Genomic DNA, 27,209 nt, shown 5'->3' on the forward strand with positions numbered 1-27,209 from the left:
TGGAAACATAACTAGAGATGTGAGTGATAAGAAGACAGAAGGCTGCAGCTACACCACAGTATGGCGCTCTTCATTTAAGACACACACACACACGCAGTGGAAGGGAAACACACACTCATGGTGTAGCTAAAGTCGAGGGTGTCGGCGCTGACGTGGGACATCAGTGAAATGAGAATTACCTGCCACAATCTGTTTTTTCCAGATGTGGATCAGCGAGCGGTGGATTTAACTGAGCTGCTGTCAGACTCAAATTCACTCCAGGTTTCGCAGCTACGAGGACTGAAGGAGCTCCGGTTTGAACAAAACCATTCATAAATGATGAGTGGAAGTTTCAAATTGCAATACAATCGTAATTTTCTAATAGCATCATTATAATTTAAAGGATAAAACCACTGTCTTTTCCATGCGTTTTCTTTTTCTTATTCTAATTCTCTCATTAAACAAACCAAAACAACACATTAGGATGTAAATACAAACACATAAATATGTATATATGTGTATATTGTGTGAGTGGGTGTATGGATATACATAAACAACGTCGCTTGAACGCTGCATTTATCATTTCTTACACCACTCATGAACTATATTTTTGTTTTCATGCTAATGAGGGAACATGTTTTTGGACAATAGACAATAAAACAGCAACAATATATATTTAGATTCTACAATTTCTCTCTGGCTCTGTTTATGGAGTTTATTAACAGTGAGAGAGAAAAAAGATAATTGCCTTATTCATCCTTTTAAATCATCTCAGGTTATGAGATGATTTGCCTGTTTCTCTATTTGACAAGACAAAGAAAGCTGCTGTTAAGAGATTTTCTCTAATAATGATCTCACCGTTTGCATTATCTAACATTTTAGCAACAGCTAGCTTAGTATTGATTATCAACACTCCTCCATATCCCATTACTGAACCTTTAGACTCATTGATTTCAGTTAATCTCTTGTAAAGAAGTCAAACCTCCAGGGTTCAGGTCACACAGAGAAGGAAGATCATGCTGTTACTGTGGGAAACTAAAGAACAGAGCTGTCAACACTGTGATAGAGGGATTTCATCCATCCATTAGCTACACAGCTCATCATCATGAGGGTGGAGGGGGCTGGTGGTCCCTAGTCAATCACAGAGCTGAAACACAGAGACAAACAACCACTCACCCTCACACTCCCACCTATGGGCAATTTAGTGAGTCTCCAATTAACCCAACCTGCATGTGGACTGTAGGAGGGAGCTGGTGGACTGAGAGGAAACCAGCAACAGGCAGAAAAACACAGCACAGTCCATCACACAGAGGAGCCGAGTCGACAGCAGCCACGCAGGCGTCTGCTCTTACTAGGTTAAACAGATAACGACGCAGCTATAAATATGACAACAACACATTTGAATGTCACGATTAGATTTGGAAATATCTGAGTAATGTCACGTATACCTCTGATGTAACGCTCCATTAACTGTGAGCTCTGAAAACCAGATAAGACTGACCCAGGGAGGAGTTTAGCAAAACAAAAATACATCATCTCATGCAGAGTGAGTGCAGTTGGGGTATTATGTAAAGCCTAAATAGAAGCATGGGTTTTAATTTGCAGTCAATGATTAGATTTGTTTTGACTTTGCAACCTTCCTGAGTTTAGGTCGTGTTACATGTGTAAGAGTATTATGTTCTGTATGTCGTGCTGAGGAGTTCGGAAAACAAAAAGTCAGAGCAGCAAAACACATGCTGCCTGAAGCAACACAATGATACATGGTTAATTATATCAACAACAGCTCCGGTCTCATTCTCAACATAATAAGAGAAACATGAACATGCTGCTGCAATGATTTTTAATCAAGCAGCCTGCGCAGAGAAGTAATGTAACCTTTAAAAATTAATAATAGACTGTAAAACACTTTTTCCATGCGCACACACACACAGACACACACACATTCACACATACAAGATGAAATCACCGATAACCTCAGCACACACAATAAATCACTGCCTTCCCGGGTGTAATTCTAGCGCTGCCCAAATTCAGCAGGAGGCCATCTCTTATTAGATCTATAAATATTTATATTACATATATGCAGATAGTTTCTATTCCTCAAATTTGATTCATGCACTTACGGGTTGAACAAAGTGTGCGTTTAGAAACCACGCAACGCTGGTGCACGGAGGCGAACAGGGCCATCTGCACATCACCTCTGATTAATGGCTGCAGAGGCCGAGAGCTGCAGGAGCAGAGGGGAGCGCGGAGTAAACCGTCTTCAGCCTCACCGTCTTATATAAACACACCCTAAGTGTGTGAACATTGGAGCGTTTATGCGTGTGTGCAGCGTGAAGAACATGACGCTGACACACAAATGAGATCATTAAAATGATCCAAATCAGCTCTTTAAACACTGAATACATCAACGTGCAACTTCATTAATGTTCACAAGATTATCTTTACATTAAATATTAGCCAATACTATATCAAAGCTGCATATTATAGTTTGTGCAGTTGATAACGACAGGTAGACTGCGATGCAACACCTGAGAGGATTATGGGTGATAATATTATGCAGCAGAAGACTAAATCAAACAATGCATCTCAAACAGAAGCAATGTTGATATTTGTGCATAATAATAATGTGATTAAATCTGAAACGGCAACAACGCCGAACTAATTAAAACCCTTGTCATGGCTGCTCGATTAACACTGTACGTGTTCGTGTTCGTGTACATGTAAAATACACGCAGGAGGCCTGAGGGCTTATTCTCTGTTTACCTCCCTCCTTCTTCAAAATCCAAACCGTGTTACAATTTAAGACGCAGCTCAAGGTGAACTCAGAGAGAACTGGGGAGAGATTATACAACAGAACAACTGTTGCGGCAAAAACAGAGATAGGACTATTGTTTTAGGAAAAAGTTGAATAAATCTGAAGCTAATCTCAGTGCACAGTCTCCACAGCACCCGTCAAACTAAACGTTAAAAGCCAAGACCCACCTCCTACATTACATGATAATTACACTCCGGAAAACATCCAGGAATAGAGAATGATGTAATTTAGACAAATGGCAAACTGTTAAAAGGTGACTTATGCTCCCATATAAAATAAGACCATTATAACAGAGCATATGACATGAACCATAAAATAAGAAAGTGCAGCGGAGGAATAGATAACAAGAGAATTATTCCCACTGAGGCGATGTGGAGTATAAATCACATGAAACTTGAACTGAGAAGCATTTTGTGCATATAAATATTTCCCCACATCATGAATACCTCTTTAAAGAAAAGTTGTAAAAACTTAAGCATAGTGTCATAATCTGCCCCAGTAGAACAGCTGGAGAGTGTATGAATGAACCTGATTGGCCAAATGATGGCGTTTCCCCATTGGCTGTTGCTCTTTTATTCAGTGCAAACAAACAGTATCAAAGGTCTTTATCAATAGATTTACCAACTTTTTATACCCATTCATGACTTTTTTTAATGTCATATCTACTTTCTGACTGTACAGCAGCGGATGCACATCTGCTTCTTACAGTATTAACAGATGAAATCAAAGCACAACCGTTGTATTTAACTGGAGCGTATGGTGACTTGGTCGTACAATGTCACAGCTACAAAATCAGGATCTTAGCAGCAGCTTGCTGTTTAACATCAGGGTTACTGGACTGAACTTCAAGGTCGAGGTCAAGGTCGGGGTAACTTTAGTTGTGTCCGTAGGTAGATTCAGTTTGCAGTGAACTGAGTTGGCCTGCCTTTCCACACGCGAGACAGTACACGACAGGATTTGACATGATAAAGTGACAAAGTGCTCAAGTCCCCAAACATGTTTAAAAAAAATAGGGGTAAGGGGCATCAAGTTGCACAATAGGTTGAGCAGGTGCCCCATGTGTCTGTCTCTCTCAACTGCAATATATCTAATTAAAAAAAAGGCACAAAAAGCCCCCCAAAAAAATTAAAAAGTCAGATAAGAACGAAGACATTAAAAAGAAGTACCATCAATATGAATAATCAATAAACGTACTATCTTGATAGTAAAAGGAGTCAAATAGGAGCAGCTTTACATGGACTCCACCTGTATCACTCTGCTGTGTATGTGAGCACAGAGAGCAGCAGAGGAGCAAACACATGAAGGACTGAAACCAGATGACACTCTGCAGAATGCAAATAAGACACCGTCCACTGTTTAACTGGGTTTTGATCGTCTCGTTTCCATGTTGTTGTTTTTTGCTCCCTGAGTTTGGATTTCCTGAGTCTTATTATTATTTACCTGCCTGAGCCTCAGGTTTTTTTTTTCAACCTACTGCCTTGTGAGCTGAGTTTCCCCTCTTTGATAACAGTCCTTCACTACATCCACCTGTGTGTCAGTCCCCCCTGCATGCGCCTGTGTTGCTCCCAGCAGCGGTGACACATGCCTGGGTTTGACTCAGTAGCATGAGCCTGAGCTTGTTTACTCTCTGACAGTGAGCGGTGGCTCTCCATTGACTGACACTCATCCCTCTGTCTACAAGCGGTTTTATATGCACTGCGTGACAGTAACAATAAAACCAGGATGAACATGAAACCCCCCCTTCTCCTCATCGTTGACTTGGATTGAATTATTGCCTTCTTTTACTTCTTTCCCCTTTTGCAATTGGCAGGAAAACTGAGACGTAGCTGGAGGTGAACTCAGAGAGAAGTGGGGAAACTACTGTACACACCAAAACAACTGTTGAGGCAAAACCAGAAATCAGATCCTACTTGTAAAAGAAAGTAGAAGAAGCCTAAAGGCTGCGGGGGTAAAATACAGCCCCCTCCCCTCCCACATCAAATCAATCTCAAGACCCACCCACCTCCTATATTACGTGCTAAATATATTCTGGAAAACATCCAGAAATAGAAAAGTGGTGTCATTTAGACAAATGGCGATCTGTTAAAAGGTGACTTATTCTCCCCATATAAAATAAGACCATTATAACAGAGCATATGACATGAACCATAAAATAAGAATGTGCAGTGGAGAAATGGATAACAAGAGAATTATTCCCACTGGAGAATTATGCACCTAATAGTAAAAACAAGAGCTGATGGCGTTCAGTTCAGGGAGTTTAATGTGGAGTATAAATCACTTGAAATTCGAACTCGGACACTTTTTCTGCATATAAATATTTCCCCACGCATGTTAAAAAACCACACACAAAAAAAACATCACCCTGATCCAGCCCTCTTTGTCTTTTTGTTGTACTTCCTGTTTTATTCCGTTTCTCTGTCCTCCCCACATTGAAATACTGTATTTCCCTCCCTCCTTGACAGTTTCTCTGTTTTTGTTCACATTTCTAACTTTTCTCTGTGAGTGTGTGTGTGTTTTCTTCTACCTGAGTTTGGATTCTCTCAGTTTTGTTTCTTGTTTGCCTTCCTGAACTTTAGTTTTTCCACCCGTCTTGCCTGTAAGCCATGATTTGTTCTCAATTTGAAGTTCTTCTCACTTCAGATTCCTGCCTCCATGCGTCTGCCTTTGGATCCACCTTGCCTGTGCCCAGTGGCACTTTAATGCACAGGCTTACCGAGGCTTCAGCCCTCTGAACACATTTTTTTCTCCTTCATCTATTTCTTTTTTTGGCCTCTTGTTGGTTGGAGGCCCTACGGCAACAAGCTTGTTATCATCATCATCACACAAAATACCCCCAGCACATCTACAGTACATAATGGACGCCAGGGGTGGAGCATGAAAAGCAAATTTGTAAAACTTGAGACATCACTGTGTTAAAAAAAAAAGGACTGGGATGAGATGGAGCAGAGCTGTGCTGCAGTGAGGAGATCAGTCAAAAAATATCCACAAATCTGTTGGAAAGTTATTTATTCTCAATCTGCTGCTCTGTGGAGTCAGCAGCTCCTCAGACAGCAGCATCTGTCCAACTCCTCTCAAACAGGTGTGTCAATGAGTTTCTATGGTTATGGGATGTGGCGTGACACTGTTTTACATCTGTGGTTAACATCAAACATGTATCACATTAGATAGGATGTTTTTTTTTACACACAAAGCACACAGTTGATGTGCATAAAGCCCTTCACCCACACTGTTAAGACTTTGAGGATGATCTTGAGAGCAGCAGCCCTCAGGTTTAACATTAACCAGGTTTTAACATCCAGTCTTATACTGATGTGCTGTAAGGCGTTCATTTATATAAACTGTTTGTCCTTGAAGTTTCCCTTGATCTTTATTCTTCTAATAATTACACCCTGTCATGATCCAAACTCCATATTTTATTCTAGCACAAGGCCCTTACTGTATTTGTCAGGACGCTTGGACACAGCCCTCTCCAAGGTGCTGAACCTGCTGCTGGGACCAACTTGGGCATCACCGTGGCATGAGAGCGATGACAGTAGTGTTACGTACTGCTGGTACACAGTGAGGATACATGAATAAAACCCATCTTTATGTGGAATAACATTTGTTGAATTCTTCCATCTGAATCCAAATCAACTCGATTATTTGCATCCGGAAAAAAGGGACGGGGTGGCAAAAACGTCCTTCGCCCCCGGGGCCTAGAATAAAGTTAAGACGCCCCTGCTGTGTTTTTTATCGCTACCAGTCACTGTGACACATGGCTGAATTTCACTCCAGCATGCAGGAGAGCTGCTGAGGCCTGGGCTTGTTTACGCTCTTAGAGAAAGACCTCCCTGACAGTCAGGGGTCTTTCATTCACTGACATTTATGCTTCTTTCTACAAGTGGTTTTATATGCACTGCTCATTTCTTCCCCTTATAACTGTAACAATAAAGCCAGGATGAAAATGAAAGCCCCCCCCACCAATCCACTCTCCTCCCTGTTGGTTGACTTGTGGGCCCCAAGCTGGACGTGATGAACGATTATTGCATTTTTTTCCCCCTCTCTCTCTCTCTTCCTCTTTGCAATCGGCAGACAGACGGATTAATGCATTAGCCCGTGGCTGCCAGAGGGATGAGGACAGTGGCTGAGGCATTCGTCTCAGACATAAATCATATCTCCTTCCATCTAACAGTTTTTAAGCATTTTTGCTTTTTTCTCCACAATATACCAGTATGTGGACAGAGTTAAGTGGCGCCCTGACTGATCTGAATCACTGTAAGACCATGAAGTCTGGCTGCAGCGCAGACAAAGCTGAAAAATGCCAATATATTGTGAAGCTGAAAACTGTCCGTGTGCACAGACACACAAACCTACACACACACACACAGTTCAAGCTCAGATTATCCATTTATTGCTTAAAAACCAGATGGTATGTGAGATTCCCTCAAGTTGGAGCCCAGAAAAAAAGGCTATTTGACAGGTTCAATCTTGCCTGCTTTTAATCACCATAAAGACGTACAAAAAAAAAGGTACAAATTGTAGTCTGACAGTTGAGATTTATTGTGCACCACCCTGAACAAGAGCAGAGGCATTCTGGGATCTTGGATTGGCAGTTTTAGTTATTCAACTATTTAAGTCCAGATGGGAAAATATCCACAAACTTTGTATTGATTTCAGTCATATTTTGTATTTCCTGTTCCCCAAAGGTGAAATCCCTCTGACTTTGTAAAGACTTTCACTATAGTGCTCTCATGAAGTTCACGTTTGTTGTCATTTACAACATGGTAAACATTCTACCTGTTTTGGACCAGTACAGTCTCACACAGACACTTGTGTGACATATAAGGTCTAAAGTTTTGTTTCCAGGCAGAAGCCCAGGTCCAGTCTCCGGCGGCGGAGCCTCTAGATGAGGTGAGGTGATGGATTAGGTGCTTGCGGTCTGTCTATGCCGTCTAGTATTGTCTGGAATATGGATGTGCTCTACGATGAGGCCACATTTATTCCAGTGAAAGCTACTCGCTGGACATATATGTCAAAAAAAAAAAGTCCTAGTGTGCGGCCTGACTCCCCACACACAGGAACTGAACAAAAATAACAATATGTTTTAAGCTTTCATCAACAACATTCAATTTCAAGGGTTTGTGCAGATCAGAAGCTTTTTCCAGCAGTTTCTTATGCAGTTTCTCTGCAATTCCCACTGTGGCCACCGCACCAAAATCCCCTCACAGACCCGTTCTGCTCCAGTCGCCCACACCCCGACAAACCAAAAGCAGTTATTTTTTTAAAGAAAGCACTGGGTAACAGACAAAAGAAAAAGGGAATAACCACCGGTAAATCCACATTACATTGCATATTTTGGTTGCCTGAGTCTTTGCTAATGGACTTCATGTAACAGTGTGAGTAAAAATAATTATGAATTTCTCATCACTTTTTCTTTTTTTTGGACCATGCTCCAATTTTGACTTCACTTTTAAATGATAATGAAAGGAGTGAGGCGATGCCTAAGCTCCGAGTATACTTCAGTCCTCCAACATGGATATTCATGTTAGCATGATGCAAGAAAGCTTTCAGAACAGCAAAGTCAAACAGGGACAGAACCAAAGGGAAAGAGAGGGTGGTGTAGTTGTACATGATGAGGGAGCTGCTGCCGTTAAAGACACAGACTGAGTGAGTGAGTGGGATTAAAATGAGATTGAAGCAGTGTGACTTACTCGGTGTGATACTGGTTTTGGACGAAGCTCAGATGACCTTTAAAGGCAAACTGTGTGTGGGTTCTCCAAACTTTGCTTTTTCATTCTCAACAACAAATGTTCACCTAATGACATGCTGCACTGTATCATATTTTTTTGTATTTTTTATCATTAACATTATAATAAGGCATCTAGTTGATTTCTCCCCTCGAGCGCTGCACTGTTTAATGAGCTATGAATGACACATATTGTAGTAAAGGTAGCTGTCTATCATCATCTACCTTCAGGGGGGCAACACAGGAACACAATGTCTTGCTAATGGGAAGAACGGGAAGAGGCAATATTAAAAAATGGTTATCTTCAGGGTGAGGCAGTCGATTCCAATATTGTTAACAAAACAGGTCACACCACGATTCTGCTGCTATCTGCCATCTGGCAAACGGTTCTGTGAAATGAGGGATCACCCCCCTAGTGTCAATTAGCACATATATAATTGAATTCAGAATACATTTAGCCATCTAAACAGCAGGAACTGGGGAAATAACAACTGTGGGCAAATAATAGCATAGGAATGAGAATTTACATACAATCTCCATTTGCTGTATAGGAATGTCTTTGTGCAAACAAAACCGAGGCAGCAGCATAAACGCCACATTTCCTCTTTTCTGCTGCTGCTGCTGCTGCTGCTGGGGATTGAAGGAGAAAAAAAGGCTTTCACACCTCAGCCTTATCTGGCCAAAATCCCCTGAAATATGTTTTGTTTGGTCTTCTTCATATCGCTCTTCGCCCTTCCTTGCACCGCAGTCTCCGCCCCGTCTTGCCCGTCCCGCTCCTCAGTATCTCTCCTCTTCTAAACTTTCGATTTTCACTGTGGCCGCCTCGCTGAGGGTGATGGTTTGAGAGAGGCTGCCGTGCCTCAGTGGAGCAAAACTTTCCCTCTATCCCTTCTGTCCTTTCATTCCTCCATCGCTCCCCCATGCTCCCCCCTCTTCCCCCCTCTCCATCCCCCCATCCCCATCCTCCCACTTGACTGAATTCAGATAGAGGGGTCCGCAGGTTACGGGCATTGTTGAGAAAGAGCCTGGGGAGCCCGGGGACTGAGCAGCCGCGGGGAGGAACGGCGCAGGGGCCGCGAGGCTAATAGCCTCTCAGTCAGCGACCGGTAAAGATGTCTGTCTGCCTCTCACAAAACCAATGGTGAGGCAAAATCCAAAACTACTGACAATTTGTCAGAGTCCCCTTAAGGAGAAGTGTGCGGTATTGTAAAAAAAAAAAAAAAGTAGAGAGGTAATGGCAGGGGAGCTGTTCAAATCTGTTAAAATGTCAGACTCATCTGTCTGTTTAATAGTTTTTCTGGTATCTGTTACGGCTTCGTTCAAACATGGCTGAGGTGTTATAGAGACTGTAACTCAATGCTCATCATGCAATATTTGAAGAGCAGTGGCACCAATGGAGAACAGCAGGACCTTAGAAAATATGGATGTGATAGATGAGGAGTGGTCACAGTTCTCTAACAAGCTGCATCACTTCATTTTTTTTTGCATCTGTGACCTAATTTACGACGACCGTGAGGGTAAATGACATTCTCCTTTGATTGCTACAAGTCTAAACATCCCTGTAGATGAAGCTGTGCACGAAGCACACTGCACACCAAATGTCAGCTAAAGTTTATGCTGCATATACATCATCCCTAAAGTATCTTAGTTGAGTTACTGTATTTGTTTTTAAATGTAACATTAAAGTGTCAAGTCTGAGCTTTACTTTGAACTATATCAATATGTAAAGTACTATGTGGGAGATGTAGTCCTTTAAAAATATAGGATCTGAAGTTTAGGAGTTCAAGAGTAAAAAGAGAGAGAAACGCTGTAGAAAAGTTAATGACTTCATGAAGCCTTTAACTCCTCAGTCGAACAGTTTATTTGCCATTTTCTAGTTTTCTAAGAGTCCTCAAGTGCTGACTTTGTCAAACCAGCAACTTTTGATCTCTGGTGTTTTTGTTTTGACTCTCTTTATTATTCCCTTCACTTACATGTTCACCTCTTTGCTCATATTGACAGACAGCTCCGACTTACTCAAAAAGGCAGCGCTCAACTCTCAATCAATCAACCCGCGAGAACTAAAGTTGAAGTACACACAGTTGCCAAGGAAACATCTATTGCCTAACTTCAGCAATAAAAGTCTATAAGGCAAATATTTTCTGACTGATGTAATCGTGGAAAAAATGAAGGCTGAAAATTAAGTTTCATTTCAAATTGAATCTGCTTCAGCAATAACTGAAGGACAAAGGATATATAACTGTCAAATACACATGCATGAGTATTTGGACAGTTATATATCCTTTGTCATGTCATGTACATCATGTACAAAATGACTGTCTATATATCATGATATAGACAGTCGTTTTAACCTTGTATTTAAGTGGTTAAGAGATTTTCATGTCAAACGCCAAAATACACTAAGGTGGAAGTTAGTCAGGCTTTTAAAGCGAATGGGAATTGGAACTGCGATTGGTTTATTGGATGTTACATTCCCACGAATGAACAAAGACATGGACACACCTCAAATACCTTTGCACCATGTGTTTCAGACCATGAACTTTCATAACAGTCCCTTAATCTCCCCAAAAATGAGGAGTGTTAATACAAACACATTTTTACTGGATTTCACTTTCAAAAGGAGAACAAAAGATGCATTTTACCCTTTTGTTTTTGCATGGTTTTCACTTTGCTGCTCAGAAAAGACATAATGTAATTCAATTCTTGACTGGAGGCTTGTGCATGAAGTGTTGAGGACGTGTTACCAGGTGTGACCTTTGCAGCCTTTATTTCACCTGCTGAGGTGAAAAATTACCAAATGCATTTGCCACGTCTGATGTCTGTGGTATCCAGGGAGACAGAAGGCGGCGCAATCACAGAAAGACAAAGAGAGCAATTTTCCCCACTGCCTGTCCACTTTTCAGTTAAAGTGGCAATAAAGCCTTTAAATGTTTTCTATTCTCCGATCCTCTTTGGTATCCCTCGAGCCCGCATGAGATATCCTGACACGCCATCAGTGAGTGAGAGACCGACCGGCTCCAGCAGCATGCTAAACTCAGCCCCATTCAAGCTGTCAGATTGAACGCTGAAAAACACGCCACACAGCTCCAATTAGGCCCTCCACTGTAATCAGGAATGAGATGGAAAACTCAGACAGGTGGCAAACTAAGAGGAGAATATCAAATAAAGAATGAGATCAGAGAAAAGTCATGGTAAACATTTCTCTTTTAAGTGAAGAGTTATGTCTTAAAGAGGCTTCAGTCTCATGACGCTCAAGAGCCCCTTCGGATGGCGGCACGGCAGCTAAACGACAGCGCCATTACCCAAACGATGAAAGAGATATAGGGACTCATACAAAGTGTGCAATACATTTCTCTGCCTATTATGGAGCAACAACAAAAAAAGGAAAAGGAAAAAGAGCAGGCAGTGAAAAGGCAAATGATGGAGGGAGAGATTCAGAAAGGACGGTGAAAAGGAGAATTTGAGCAGAGAAGCATGAAGAGGAGAAGGAGGAGGAGGAGGAGGAGGAGGAGGAGAGGAAGAATGAATGAGAAAGGAAGGCAGATAAGGGAGGTAGAGAGAAGAATACCGGCAGGCAAGAGGATAAGAGAGGGCATAAAAACCAAATGGGACAAGGAAAAGGCAAGATTTGCAAGGTAGTGAACAGGAAATGAGCAATGACACTTGTTGTTCTCCTTCATCTCTCTTCAGAGGAACATTGCAGTGATTTGTGCAGAGCAGCAGCAGCAGCAGCAGCAGCAGATGACACACACTGTGGAGCCATCAGACATCTCCTCCTCCTCCTCCTCCTCCTCTGTAAAGACGGGAGCGAGACCTGAGCCAAAGGTCTAATTTCCCTCTATTACTTTCCTATACATACTCCCTCATGGAAAGAAAAAAACCTTGTTTCCTAGATGGATATAGCTGCACTGGGTCTTATAAAGGTGCAGAATTTATCTGCTTCAGTTACAACCCAGGCTGACCCCTTTACACACTCAGAACCAGATCTCTGGGCCTTATAACACGATGCACAGCCGACTCCATAACTTCCAAAAACAGACTCCATATCTAGATCCAGAGTGTTCCAGTAGCTGCCCTCATGCCATGCTCTTATCAGGCCCACGGTCTTGTGCCGCGAGCCGGTATCATCCATCTGAATCACAAGCCTGGCGACTCGTACAGCGTGTGTGTGTGTGTGTGTGTGTGTGTGTGGAGGAGGATACGTGATCCCAGTGCTGTGTATTCCTGCACTGATCTGTGAACGTGTTTGATGTAAAACAGCGGCACGTCGTCTGGAGCAGCAGCCGCCGTCGTACAGTACAAAACACACGCAGCTGACACTTATCCACACCGTGTGTTTTTGGAAAAATAATATGCTGTCGAGGCTGACGGGGAGGATTGACGCTCGCCGCGGTGCCGTGCTCGCCTCCACTGTCTCCGGCGTGTTCCTGTGATCATAACCCACAGTGTCTGCATCGCAGCTTGAAGCAGCGTTTCTGATGTTTTTTTTAACAGCCGGTGTGAAATTATGTGTTCGCAAACTAGTGACTTTACCAATCAATAATTTAAACTTTGTAATCTGCAGCAGATGTTTTCAGTGAAAAAGTTGTAAAAACCACAGACAGACACAGTTTGTGAGTAGCTGGTGCAGGCAGCACCTAAAGAGACAGGTACTGTATATCCTAACAGAGCAGTTAGGCAAAATTAATGATAATATATGATAATATTGTCAAAATGTTCTCCTGAAAATCTCCATTACTGTTTCTGAATCAGTAGCTGATCATATCCTGGTCATAACAACATAACCCACTGTTTTTCAACCTTGGGGTCGGGACCCCACGTGGGGTCACCTGGAATTCAAATAGGGTCACCTGAAATGTCTAGTAATAGATAAAAAGAAATTACTGAAAAAAATTATTTTAACTAATTATTATTCTTTTTAAAATTATGACTAAAAACACCACAAACAATCTTACACAACTGTATTCTATACTTTCACTTTCTCAAATATAAATCGAGTTCAAATAAAATGCAGCATATTAAAATATCTGAGCTGGCACATCTTGATTGACGGCCGTGATCGCGGAGTCGTCAGAAATTGTGATGTCAAAATAGGTCACGAGCCAAAAAAGGTTGGAAACCACTGACATGCACAAACCTGTAATTTTATTGGTATCACTACTAGGCCGACCACTGTAGGTAAAGATTCAGCATTTATGGGTCGACAGGTTGGTTTCTTCGTGGTGTATCAGAAAGTTTGTCCCTGACATTTGACAAATTCAAGTTGCTCTCAGTTGCTTAAAGTTTAAAGAGAAAAGAGCTGGGACTTAATCCTGATAGCAGCTCTATTGGACAGCTGATCCAACACATGATACAAGGTTTAAATCTCACCACATCGCACATGGAGACACCAACCACCGGACAAAAACCCACTTAGCTTGCTAGTCAAACGTAAAATATATATATATAAATAGGCAAAAAACAAACAAACCAATGCAATTAGTTGTTGTTATGGGGATATATAAAATGTGCACAAGCTGCTGCATGCCCACAGTAAAAAATCTTCTCAGCCAGCGTCCAGGTCTCCTCCAGGTGACTGCGGTAGCGCTTCAACAAGCCGCTATAAAACGCTCATCAATCACCGAAGCTAATCTCAGGTTCTCGCTGACACTTTCATTGTGCAGGCCTTTTCTATACGGCTGCCTCCACATAATGCCCCTGCTCTGCCTGCTTTGACAGACCAGCGGCCCTGCAGCTCCCTGCCATGAGAGCCATTCTCAAGTGGCACGCCTTTGAAGTGAAGCACCGGTGGAGCCGGGGCTAATCTGGACATCTGGAGGGCTTTTTTGGTGGGGTAACACTCGGCATAAAGGTGACCCCGGCCCCGGCTTTGAGGGGGAATGAAAATAGCCGTTTCACTGGTTTCGTGAATTGAAACTCCAATGAGAAGAGATTCCACTTGTCGAACTTAAAGCTGCTGTTACAAGAAAAAAAAAGAAAAAACATAACAAAAAAGAGACCAAACGGCACAAAGCTCATTATGTCCGTCCTCAGTTCCATTAGCCAGAGTTCAGACCAACAACACGGGTGACGTAGCAGGAGAGCAGTACGACCTGAAGGAGAAACATTACTGCCAGCAAACAAAAGAAAAATCCAAAAGTACTTCCAGAAATGTCTCCAATATGGTTTCGAGGAGGAGGAGTAGAGTATATTTCTAATCAACAACCCCCCTCCTCAGCCCTTCTCTTCAATTTTTTCCTGTTTTTGTCCTCCATCCCACCCCAGCAATATTTTTCGATCCTCCAATCTTCGGTCACCCACTTTCGGAAGGGGAACACAAACAACCCTATTCAAAAATAAACACAGCAATTTTTGTGTGTGTTTACCTTTCATTCTGCCGTATCTATCTGCCATTCTCTGGCCCCCAAACTGCTCTGTTCCATTTCACGCCATGAGGAAGACCTTGTTTCTTGGCCCACTGTACAGACGAATGGGCTAGATAGTGAACGCCATTATTTCTCCACAATCACTTCTATCTTGTCCCCCTCTTGCTTTTTTGTTGTTCTTTTATGGCTGCACACTGACCTGCCTCAATGCCAAATTGTCACGTATTGTTACAACTGGCACATCGATATGGTTATGAAAACAGTTTATTTTGTGGCTGTGAAAAGTGGCGTGTATGGAGTGTGTTTCCATGCATGGAAAATATGTGATCAGAGGTTGATATACAATACAGCAAACACTTCCCTTATAATGCATGACTGCAACACATAACATATGTCTGCACACTGTATTTCACTGATGGGAGAGTTTTTAAAGTACAAAAGGAGCAGCCTTGCTTTAAGGTTGATCCCATTGCCACTTCCTACTTTATAATTGTACGTGTGGGTCTGTAATGATGAATGAATGCATCTGTGGTGCATTTTGAAAATAACTTCTGCTTTTACATCAAAGAACCTTGTGGTGATTTACCATCAAAGCTCTGCTGAAAAGTTTCACATATTAAATATCTAGTATAGCTCAAGCTTTTTTTGTAGTTTTGGCCCTCACTCCTGGTATTTATTATAACACAGACAAAATTAGCATAATTCTTTATAGCAACGTCCCCTTGAGTCCCACAGAAAATAATATCCATGTTGAGCCATTGTTTAATTATCATGTTGTCAGTCAGTGCATTTACATCTTTCAGATTAAAAACCCAGTTTCTGTAACTGGTGTAGGCAATATTGAAACCCAGATAAGCGGCCTTATTCTGGAGCTATTTACTGATATTTATTTATCTATCTGGTCTGCAATCTTTACATTTATGAGAGGTACAGTACAACCTCAGGTTGTTTGTCTCTATATGTCAGCCCTGTGATGGACTGGCCCAACCTGGGATTGACTCCAGTCCCCCAGCAACCCTGCAGAGATAACCAGTATGGCCAATGTCTGCATGGATGGACAATACTGTACATCCTCTGAGCCATGTTACGTCTTCAAGGCAGCCTGGCCATTAGAATAACTCAGGAAGGGATGAGACTAGCAGTAGCTGGTTAGCATGCTAACTTCAGCTGAATGTGCCAAATGTGTTGCTGACAAACTGTTGCTAATCCCAAACACAGCAGGAGAGGAAATTGGATGGACTCTGTCAGAATGTGCCAAAATCAACTTTTGAGAGGATTGGTCATTGATTGTTTGCATTGTATTATTGTTGTTTATCTGCAGACAGCTCTTGGTGACTTAAGGTATAAAGTTTGATGCTGGGCTCATACAGTTTCTTACCGAGTTCAAGAGATACAGTAAGAAACTGTTTAATAATAACATTGGCTCTATGTATCAATAGCAAAACTTACAAATACCGTAGCTAATTTAGCCAGGTGTACATGACAGTGGCTACTCAGATGGAGCTGTGAAAAAAGGTCCCTGTATCCATATAATTCAATATTTGGTCCAAATAGAACTGAAACAAAAATAATGTCAAAATAAGTCCCCCATGTCTGAACAGAAACAGAAGTGAAGTGTGAAGTGTCTGATTACTGGTAAGCTGTATGAAAATGTAGATTTTACAGTGAACACAGCCTGAACCGATGTTCTCAAGTCAAATATAAATACTGTATGCAAAGCATGATCAGATGTTTATAAATATAGATGATGTCTGACCTTGGATGGAAACCTTGGGATGTTCTTTCTTTGTGCACTCGGGATGGGTCAGCGGGTCAAACAGTGACGGGGTCGGGGTCGTCTGGACTGACTTCTGTGTGAGAACAGCCGGGAGGAGGAGGAGGAGGAGCAGGGAGAGGCCAGCCATAGACAAAGGTGTGGACTCCTGCGAGGACGCTGTCATGGTGATGACCTCTCCTCTAACTGCCAAGGTGGGCCTCTGGGATACAGCTGGGGAAGAGAGAGGAGACGACGACTTCAGCACCTCAATGCAACATTTTTTTTTATTTTTTTTTTTTTACATCTGGCTTCAAAGACAGGGAGCTCTCTCTCCCTCTCTCTCTCTGAGTCACTTCAAAATCATTTCTTCCCTCAAACTTTTAAATTCCTGAGGGCTTCCAGCTCCGAATCCAGCATGGAAGAACAGAGAGCGAATGAAAAAGTAATGCAAAGGTATAAAATTTTGGTTAAAGGACATAAACGTGGGATGAAAGCAGGGATGTTAGGTAACTAGTGGGTGGCTGGAAAGACGAGATATAAAGCTGAGTAAACTAAAATACAGGAGAGAGAGAGATGTGTGAGAGTGTGAAGGACAGAGAGTGGAAGAAAAAAAACTGCACAAAGAACTCTTGCGCTTCAGCGATGAGAGCATCTGAGAGAAGTGCCTCACCTCTAACCTGCAGATAATTATTTAAAATGTGCAATTAAACTAGGGAAGTTTTAATGGCTGATTAAAATTGGAAAATTGAAAGCAATAGTGGATTGTTCAATGAGGCGTTCGCTTGCACAAGGCAATGAAGCAGAAAGGAGTTAACTTAAAATTTGTGGCTCTTAAGAGATGTGCTGTAAAAACGTTAGCGTGATAATTTCTCTTAATTCCTGTGCTGCACGAAAAACATCGTTACAGCACGTGTGATTCATACCAACACATGAATAATACCCAGTCATCGTCTGACCTCCATAGTCTTGCATTATGTAAGCAGCCTCAGCCCAGCAGACAGAAAGACACGCACGCACATACGCTCTGCTTGTGAGCAAATGTAATCTCCTCCAGTCATAACATATGAGTCGGCCGTGCTGAGCTGAAACCAGCAGTTCATCATCCTCCGCCCTGCGCTCCTTACAATGTTAGCTTAGCGAGGTGTAATATCATTAAAGTAGATTAAAAACCGAGAGCATCAACTTTCTGCAGCACTTTGGCTGGGTTACATCTCTCTGTAGTGTTTTCCTTTGCTAATGCGTCAATCAATAACAAATTATTAGCTTGGTTGAGTTGCAAATCAACCATATTGCCCTGCAATCAATTATCCCTCTCACTACAGCTGGTAACTAATTAGGCAAATGCACACGGTGCCTATGTTTGTCATTGCAGTACAGTGGAGTCAACAGGACCAGAGCTACTGCCAGATAACACACTGTTGATGAGACAGGTGGAAATATTCACTGTGCCGGGGCTGGAAGCCTCCGCAGGCCCACACCTCACTGTTACTGCTACTGTTACTGTTACTGTTAGGATCCACTCAGACTGAAAACACAACCGTACATAAACAAAGCACCGGTGTTGAAACTGATGTGGTGTCACAGATACATGAGAGAGTATGAAATTCAACTTAAAGGGTCATTCAGACGTGTGGCCCATTTGCTTTGTTCCGATTCAGGGGATAAAATGAACAATACACACAGTAACAGTCCCAAGCGGTCCAAAGTTGCAAACAAATAATATTAATAACAAGCAAAGATTTCTGACCAATGACAGAACAGTTGGTTCGCACAAACTTTTTGGTGCAAACCAACTGTTTGTACCAAAATCTTTCCCGAAAGGAGGAGGAGTTTACCTGCTGGGAAAAACAAAAACCATGATGTAATAGAGGTCTCAGCAAGTCTGATCATTAAAACCTGACCCAGCTGTATATATTTTCTGCCCAAATCTGACAAAAAAACAAACAAAAACAAAATAAAACCCGACCCAACCTGAGTCATCCCTCTATATTTTCCAAGCGAACCACTCCAGGGCTCGAATGGACGCGAGCTGAGACCATCCCCCTTCCTTCTTGGAGATCTCGGCCCACTTGTTTTATCCCACATCCGAGCACGATGGCCGTGTTCACATCTGCCCCAACAAACCGATCTTTGGAGTTAAACGCTCCCTGTTTAGGAACTACGGCTCCAAACCAGCCAGGTCTGAATACACCCTTAATGATGCATCCATCAGTTTCAAGCTCCGTGCCCTCTCATCATCATCATCATCATCATCATCATCTCAGAAACCGACCCATTTCACATCCTGTTAGACAAGACATTTTTTAAACTTCCACAATAACACATTTATTGTCTTAGAAATGATGTTTGCATCAATAAAGCCTCAATCACATGCACACTTTCTCTCTTTTTCCATCCAGACTAAAATGTCACACGAGCAGAGAAAAAAAAAACAACAAAACACATAAAATGTTAATCTCCTCCACTGTGCACACGCAGGCCTCCAGCCAGCAGCTTTACTCCACTCATGCAGACACATCTCCCATTTTCAAAGAGTTGTTTACAGAGCAAGCATGAGTGCCCGAGTGTGTCATCAAGTCGAGACCCTCAAAAATAAAATCATGCCATGCTGACGTATCGTATTGTGTGTCACCCCCCGCTGCCACCACTTTCTTCTGTGCACGCGAGCTGTCGGCGTCAGAGCCATTTGATCGGCTCCTGTCACCTTCAGCTCAGAGTTGATGACTGATCTTGTCGCCCGTTCGCACACAGTGAATCTGCCCAACGACCACGTAAACTATCTTTTAGCCCTAATTGCCTTTTGCCTGCCTGTGTTTGTAACACCATCCCGCCGCGGGGTTGGGTTAACAGGTAACAGAACCCAGTGTGATCATGTGACGTTCGAGAAGAAGTCATGCTCTGTTTTCTCCGTCTACGTCTTCACAACAAAGTGACACTGGAGGGTTTTTGTTGAGACTTACAGGGAAAGGAGGTGATCACATGATCTCAGTCTGGTTTCCATTAGTGGGTCTGAACTGAAACTACACTGATTACAAGTGACATGAGTCCAGCTGTGAACATCTGTAGGTCATGGTATCCTCATTAGACTACAGTATAGAGCAGTGTTTTTCAACCTTGGGGTCGGGACCCACATGGGGTCACCTGGAATTCAAATAGGGCCACGTGAAATGTCAAGTAATTGATAATAAAAAAAATACTGATTATAACTAATTATTATTCTTTTTAAAATTATGATTAAAAACACCACAAACAATCTTTAACAACTGTATTCTAAACGTTTACTTTCTCTGGTTCAAGTAAAATGCAGCATATAAAAATATCTGAGCTAGCGTATCTTGATTGACTGCATGTGATTGCGGGGTCACCTAAAATTTGTGATGTCAAAATGGGGTCAGGGGCCAAAAAAGGTTGGGAACCACTGCTGTAGAGCCTCCATGAGCCACATTACTCTTCTTAAATTTGAATGATTTCACTTTAATCAGTGTGGTGACCCTCAAGGTTCAGTCCTCAGTCCTTAATAACAGCTCTGAATCACAACATCAGAGGCACAGCATCACAAAGTCTTTTTCAGTCAGTATGTTTTTAACAATATTTAACTCACATGATAATATTCATAACAGTCATGCATTGATATTTTCTGTAGCGCTTTCAAAATTAAATAAAAAAAAGATGTTTATGCCTGTCTGGAGGGCTTTTAAAACATGGTAATTTGCCAGTTAATTTGAAGGTCTTTTCTTTCTTTTCCTTTTTTTTTTATTCAAGTGAAATGAATAAGATTTAATCTGCACAGCTGACGTGAAAGGCTGAGCGTCTCACGGTTCCTTACAAATGTGCATGTTTTTAATTATGTTTCCCTTCTTTTTCCTTTTCGGCTCGACGGTTTATGTTCGGCTCTTGTCTTGATTTCGAGAAACACGCCAAAAAGCACTTGAGTCGTGTAACACTGATAGCACTGATACCTGCTTCAACCAAAGTGAAGCAGAGCAACGTCTGTCGCTTCGGATGTTACAGCAAGGCTTTTAATTAAAAGTAAACGTCTGACCATATGTTCCCCCAATTTTAACACATCCTGATCGGTTGTCTGTTTGTTTAAAAAACTGATATGAAGACTTTTCTGGTTACCCCTGGAGGCGATTGCGATGGACTGGTGCCTGGTTATCTCCTAAACTCTTAACGGTTTCCTTATTCCTCTATTTATCTATAAGAAAATAAATAAGAGCAGACACTTTATCACATCGATGTTAAAATATCCTCTACGTCCTGTATTGCAATAAAACAAGAGAGAGACCTGCCCTCAGGATAAATGATGTGGGTTTCTTTTAACAGACTCTACATTCATTTTTATTTTTCTGACGCTCATTTTTATTAGATACCTGACAGAAGGAGAGTGACAGGAAACACGAGGAGAGAGACAACGCAGGGTGATGTATGATTAAGGTTTCTGGGTGAAATCAAACGGAGAACATTATGCTTACAGGGCACAACTTTTTTACCAGCTAGAAATCCCTCATTCCTTTATTTCTATTATCTGCAGGAGCAGGTTTTTGGCAGGTGCTTATTCACATTAAATCACTGAATCCTGAAAGTCATCGGCGGACTCTACAAATCCTCTCATTAGTCTAAAAGCCGGACTGAGCGCAGGAAGGGCAGGAGATCATGACAGATGACCGCGGACTCTGCTGTAAAGTCCAGACCTGGGTGGGTGAGTTATCTTGGCGTGGACACACAGAGGGAAGGGAAGCGGACTGTCAGCAGCAGGATGAGGCCGGGACGGTGGATGTCAAAAAATTTTATGTAGAAAGTCGTGTCAAACACTCAAACAGCCCGAGATGCACACACACGCACACACACACGAATGCACACACACAGTTTCAGCTCTGAAAACTGTCCAGCCATGGACAGCTGGTCACACTCCATATTGGGTCACAGCGAGTGGGCAGAACTGACGTACTCTGTGTGCCAACATCCACGCCCGAGTGTGTGTATGTGTATGCGAGTGTGTGTGTGTGTGTGTGTGTGTGTGTGTGTGTGTGTGTGTGTGTGTGTATACACAAGTGTTTGTGCATTCCAAGCTCTTTAAGGCCGGTCCAAAGAGGCCTGACAGAGTCCATCCAATTTCCTCTCCTGCTGTGTTTGGGATTAGCAACAGTTTGTCAGCAAGTAACCAAGACGATCTATAACTTTGAAGACACTGTCCCTACAAACTCTGATGCACACACACACATACATACACAAACACACAAGTGCAAACTCCCTGAGCCACTGTTTGCCTATCAGTCAGTCAGACAGTGAGCCATCTTGTCAGATACAATGAGTTGATTAAAGGTGCAGTATATGCTGAGGACCTGCAAGGTGCTTGTGTAAATTGGACTAACGGATGTGCCGGCACGTCTCTCTCTGTCAATACCTCTGTGATACGGTGAGGGAGGGAGGGAGGGAGGGAGGGAGGGAGGGAGAGTCACCAGTCTGCTCCTCTGCAGACTGTGAAAACTGTCTGCAGAGGAGCAGGAGCATGGTTGGAGCCTTTGAAAAGCAACAACGTCTTAATGCGGAAACACTGCAGATAAAAAAAGTCCAGCGCTCGGCGGCGGCGGCGGCTGTAAAATGCGCAGCTCGCTACATAAAACTAAAGCCACAGACTCTGATCGACCCACATTTCTCCTTTAACCATCTGAATAAAATAATATTCCAGGTTGCGACTGTTGCTGCCTCTACTCTCAGAAACAGAGGCACAACTTGCGGAAGTTTTTTTTTTTCTTTTTTATCAAGGTGGATAAAAGAGACGTTTAGTTTTGCGATCCTGAAACTACCTTCAGATATTCAATTAGATAAAATGGCACAACCTTAAAAACTAATGAAATACAACATGAGGGAACGTTTCCTCTCTCGCTGCTGGCTGTGTGCTTGTACAATTTACAGTAGGCAGATAAATTGACCTAAACATTCAAAAGCTAGAGGCGGTGTATTTCCTGTTAAGCTACACTGCATTAATATTTCACTGGGATGCTCCAGCATGATGCAGCTGGTTGTAAACAACCTAAAGCAGTAGGTATAGGCTACAGTTGTACCTCAGGTTTAGTTTTTTTTTAACTCCTCGTGGCCAAAAGTAAAAAGTCTACAGTTCTTTGCTGAGATAATTTTAGAAGAGCTCAACCTAGATAAACGAGGTAAGCTCTCCCCTTTAAAAAGATCATTTCTACTCTTTATCCAGATGGCAGTCGGTAAATCTCAACCTTTTCCTTAGCACAGGCTCACTCACGTAAGTAGTCCCTGCCAATGCCAGCACGTATCTATGGCAACAGAGGGGGCAAGTTGGTAGTCAAGCAGCGGGAACCAGGTTGAGTGTATATTTCGGCACAGACCTCCACAGTCTCCCGGGAGGAGCTGCATGGCGGGCTGCCCGCTGATGCAACGGCAGCGTGAGGAAGTGAAGTGCTCAGGACAATGGAAAGCTTCAAGCAGGCAAATGTGAGCAAAACGTGTTAAAGTGAGGTGATAACAGTGTGTGCATGGATTATACATACAGTATGCAGTTGCAGCGACTTTTATTTGTCATTTAAAATTATATAAATAAATTATTTAAAAAGTGCCTTGGCTCCAGATTGTGTTTTTAAAGGGATAGTTCAACATTTTGGCAACATTTTGGAAAAGGGGAATGACATAACAAAGGCCTGTGGGCCTGTGGGCCTTTGTTATGTCATTCCCCTTTTCTCCCTGAACTTCCCCTCTCTCTTTAAAGGCAAAAATTTAAATGACAACAATGTTGTTGTGGCTGTTTTTTTCTGTTGTTAAAGGGATAGTTCAACATTTTGGCAAATTGGCCCATTGCCATAATCCCTATAGTTTCAGGAGTAGGTTTGTTAGGCTACCTTTAATTGTCGGTGCAAGCTATTTTTAGAACGGCGGAGCAGAGCCGCAAGCTGCTCAGAGCTACGCTACAGAGGCTCATGGGATTTCTTGGTTTCCTTCATCAAACTCATCAAATACACAATCCAACAACTCCACAACGCTCTGGTGGACAAGTTGTGAGCTGCACATTCACCACGCTATGAGATAATAACACAACGTTACGAGACAGAGTTGTTTTCGAGGCAAATACAGAGACTGCTTGATGAAAAACTGCCCCTGACAGGAACGCGCATCAGTGGTTTTGCATGAATTTACCTCTAAAACAACTCTGTCTGGTAACGTTGTGTTATTATCTCATAGCGTGGTGAATGTGCAGCTCACAACTTGTCCACCACAGTGTTTTGGAGTTGTTGGATTGTGTATTTGATGAGTTTGATGAGGGAAACCAAGAAATCCCATTAGCCATGTAGCGTAGCTCTGAGCAGCTCGCCGGTTCTAAAAATAGCTAGCACCGACAAATAAAGGTAACAAACCTACTGCTATGGATTATGGCAATGAGCCAATTTGCCAAAATGTTGAACTATCCCTTTAACCTCAAAGCTGAAGTAAAAGATCCAGGAGGCCGTTACTCCTGCGACTGTCAGAGCCCATCACATTCCTCCTCCGTGCAGCCGGGCCTCTCTGCAGGTGCAGTGCTGATCCTCCTCGTACCAGACTGTACCAACCTCTCCTTATCTCTTTTTTTTTATGTAACCCCCCTCCCTCCCCCCTCCTTTGCTTTTGCACTCTTTCTTCCATCACTTCTGGAGTGACACGGTTACGGACCAGGAGTTTCCACAGTCCGCTGCACCTTTGTCGGCCCCCCCTTGCTTTGCCGCTTCATTTCCACCCGGCCTGGGACGACAGCAGTGACTCTAATTACAAGTCGATGGTAACTCTCTCAGCACAAATCTCATCTGAATCTATTACGACACTGATTAAGTTGCCTCTGGTCCGCTGGGAGGAAGTTGCCACCTGTAGGAGAGAGCTTCCTATTTTATGCAATTTAAGAGGGTGAAGGAGGCAGCGTTACAAGAAGTTAAGAGAAAAAAATCAATGTTTGTTGCTTTTAGAGAAATTTGTCATCACAGATAGCAGATAAGGAATGTAATTGGTAGTTTCTGCAGAGAAGCTCCCAGAGAAGTCTTTTTCCTTTTTTTTCTTCTCTTTGATTCGTTAGAAGTGATTAGACATCATTGTTAAGCATCTTTTAGCAGGATTTCCAGTTAAGCCCCTCCAGAGCTTTAAATGAATGAAAAATGTGTTGTTCCTACAGAGCCCGACGCGATCCTCCCCACGCTCATCATTAGCTCTTATGGCACAGGAATACCAATCCCCTCCTCCACCACCACCACTACAAGCTCTTTCATTCATTTCTTCTCCTCTCTCCATCTCTTTTCTCCTTCTCGTGCACAAAAATGACTTAGAAGGAGGAGGAAATAACACCTGTTTCCTCCAGGAACCAGTGCCAGCGGTCCTATACTGTAGGTGTGAAGCCTTTTCTGTTCATGGGAACTTCATGTTAAACATGTGCCTCTGTTTTAATCAAACCAACAAATCACACCGCACTTCACGACGCTGTGATAAACGCAGACGGCTGCATATTGCCACCATATTCCCATCCCATTCAACCGCTCCCACTCTCGCCCTCAGGGGGGTTCGCCACAGCCAAAGCTACATTGACCATGTCTAATTCAATTCAATAGCTCAACCCCACCAATCTCTTTAATGCCTGTGCTGCGATGGGGGGTGGGAGGGGAAGGCCTCATGAGAGTCTCAAGGGAACGGGGCCGAACATGCAGACAACACACTTTGTTGGGGTGGGGGGGTAGGGGGAGGATACAGGAATGTGCGATGAAGATGGTTACGGAGTGAGATAGGAGATTCTTTCTCTTTCTCTTCTTGGAAGGAGAGGGTAACGGCGGGGTCACGACACGCATCTCTTGTTATTGAGTCACTTCACTCATGCTTGAAAAAAAAAAGAAAAAGCAGGCAAAACCGGAGAAAGAACCTCCTCTAGGAATGAGGGAGGGTTGACCTCGGACTGGAGGAGAAAAGCAGTGTCTGTGTGTTTGTGTGTGAGTGAGTGTGTTTCAGAGAGGAGATTGGGTGGGGGGGGGGGGGTGAGTGACAGGGATGATGAGGTGGCGAGGATGGCAGCCACTGTCTGGATTATGTCCGATATGGAATCAGGGGGCTGTGGTGGAATCAAGGCATTACGGCTCCTGGGGGAAGGTGGCGTGTGATCGGCTCACGGCTCGGGCTCTGTCACCTGAGATATGACACGAGAGGAGACGGAGGAAAAAAAAGAAAACAGGGAAGAGGCTGTGAATGTGTGCGCACACATTTTGTTCATATGTTAGTGTCTGCACACATGTGTGTTTGTGTTTATCAGGGTACGATCCGTGGGACTGTAGAAGGGATAAACAGGCTCGGTATAATACCTGACTGTCTAGTGCATTATCTTTTTGTTCTTTCTCTTGGGGATTTTTTTTTTCTTTTTTTTTTAAATCTTTGTCCTTCTTTCCTTTTAGTTTAAGAAATTATTTTTCCAATAAATCTCATCTCGCAGCTGAATCACGACTGCAGGTTTCATCTTGACAGTTAATTCTTGACTTTTTAAAACAGTCTCCTCTGAAGATCAATGTATTTTCTTGCTCAATAGTTTCCAACCATCACAGCAGATCAAGTGCAGTGTACTGTAGATGTTATGATTAATCACCCTCACATTCAATAGTTTATGTTCATAGGCTGATCACATGTTCATTTCTATAAAACACCATTGATTACCTTGTAAATTTACTAGAAGAGAGCTGTATAATATACTCCTTTCATTCTATTGTGATACTACGTATAGCCTATAGTGTAAACTTTAACATAGGTCTGCACAATACAGTATGAATAAACTGTCCAATATCCCAATGACGATACGACTTGTGATAAATAAGCAAATACTTAAGTGTGCATGTGTCTTTATACTACTAACAGGTATCCTGAAACACTATAATATTTAGAGCATACTTTTATTGGACAAATTGCACATGAATAATTAAACAGAATGTTAATTTCACCCTCTCCTGCCTCAAATACGATTAATTGCCCAGCCCTAATTCACACATTTACAAATAGTGGTTGAAAGTCCATATCGAGCACTTTACTGTATAGTGAACAAGCTTTGATTCATGTACAGATTCATAACTGCTGCTGGTAAAGACTGTAGGACCAGACTGAAAGCAGGAGCCAGTAAATACGTAGACCTTGAGCTGAAAAACATTAGTCAACACAGTTTTCTCTCCACAGAGCCAGGTGGGAGTCACACTCACAGCGAGGTGTCTGAGGTAACGTTAATGCTCACACATTCATCATTAGTAACCTTAAAACCATGCAGACCAATTAGTCATTTGTTCCATTAAATTAATAGCTGGTGCACTTGACTTTATAAATCATATCCTCCTGCAATTACTTCATTCCCTCTTTCCAATTAGACTAATACATTAACGTAGCAGTCAGTGAAGTCAGAAGTTACTGATCAGTCAGAGGTTTTCCTGCTGTAATGTCCTCAAACTACTGACACTAGAAAATTATCATTATGATTAAAAAATTATTAATCATGTCTGAACAGAGACAAGAGGTTTTTTATGTTATTTCCTTTAGCACAAACAGGCCTGTGCTCTTGAA

General features: G+C 42.4%; 1 protein-coding gene across 5 annotated transcripts in view; it reads right to left on the reverse strand.

The window, feature by feature from the left end:
• sema5ba (sema domain, seven thrombospondin repeats (type 1 and type 1-like), transmembrane domain (TM) and short cytoplasmic domain, (semaphorin) 5Ba) overlaps positions 1–27,209 on the reverse strand; it is a 184,824-nt gene that overhangs the window by 94,917 nt on the left and 62,698 nt on the right. For all 5 annotated transcript variants that reach the window (XM_085764225.1, XM_085764223.1, XM_085764224.1 and 2 more), the window contains one exon: positions 16,644–16,874. In XM_085764225.1, the coding sequence (XP_085620351.1) occupies positions 16,644–16,827 (184 nt within the window). In that variant the 5' untranslated portion in view covers positions 16,828–16,874. The remainder of the gene's footprint in view (positions 1–16,643; positions 16,875–27,209) is intronic.

This window comes from Trachurus japonicus, chromosome 21 (assembly GCF_045865225.1).
Source record: "Trachurus japonicus isolate A0001 chromosome 21, Traja_1.0".
In the NCBI taxonomy this organism is placed as follows: domain Eukaryota; kingdom Metazoa; phylum Chordata; class Actinopteri; order Carangiformes; family Carangidae; genus Trachurus; species Trachurus japonicus.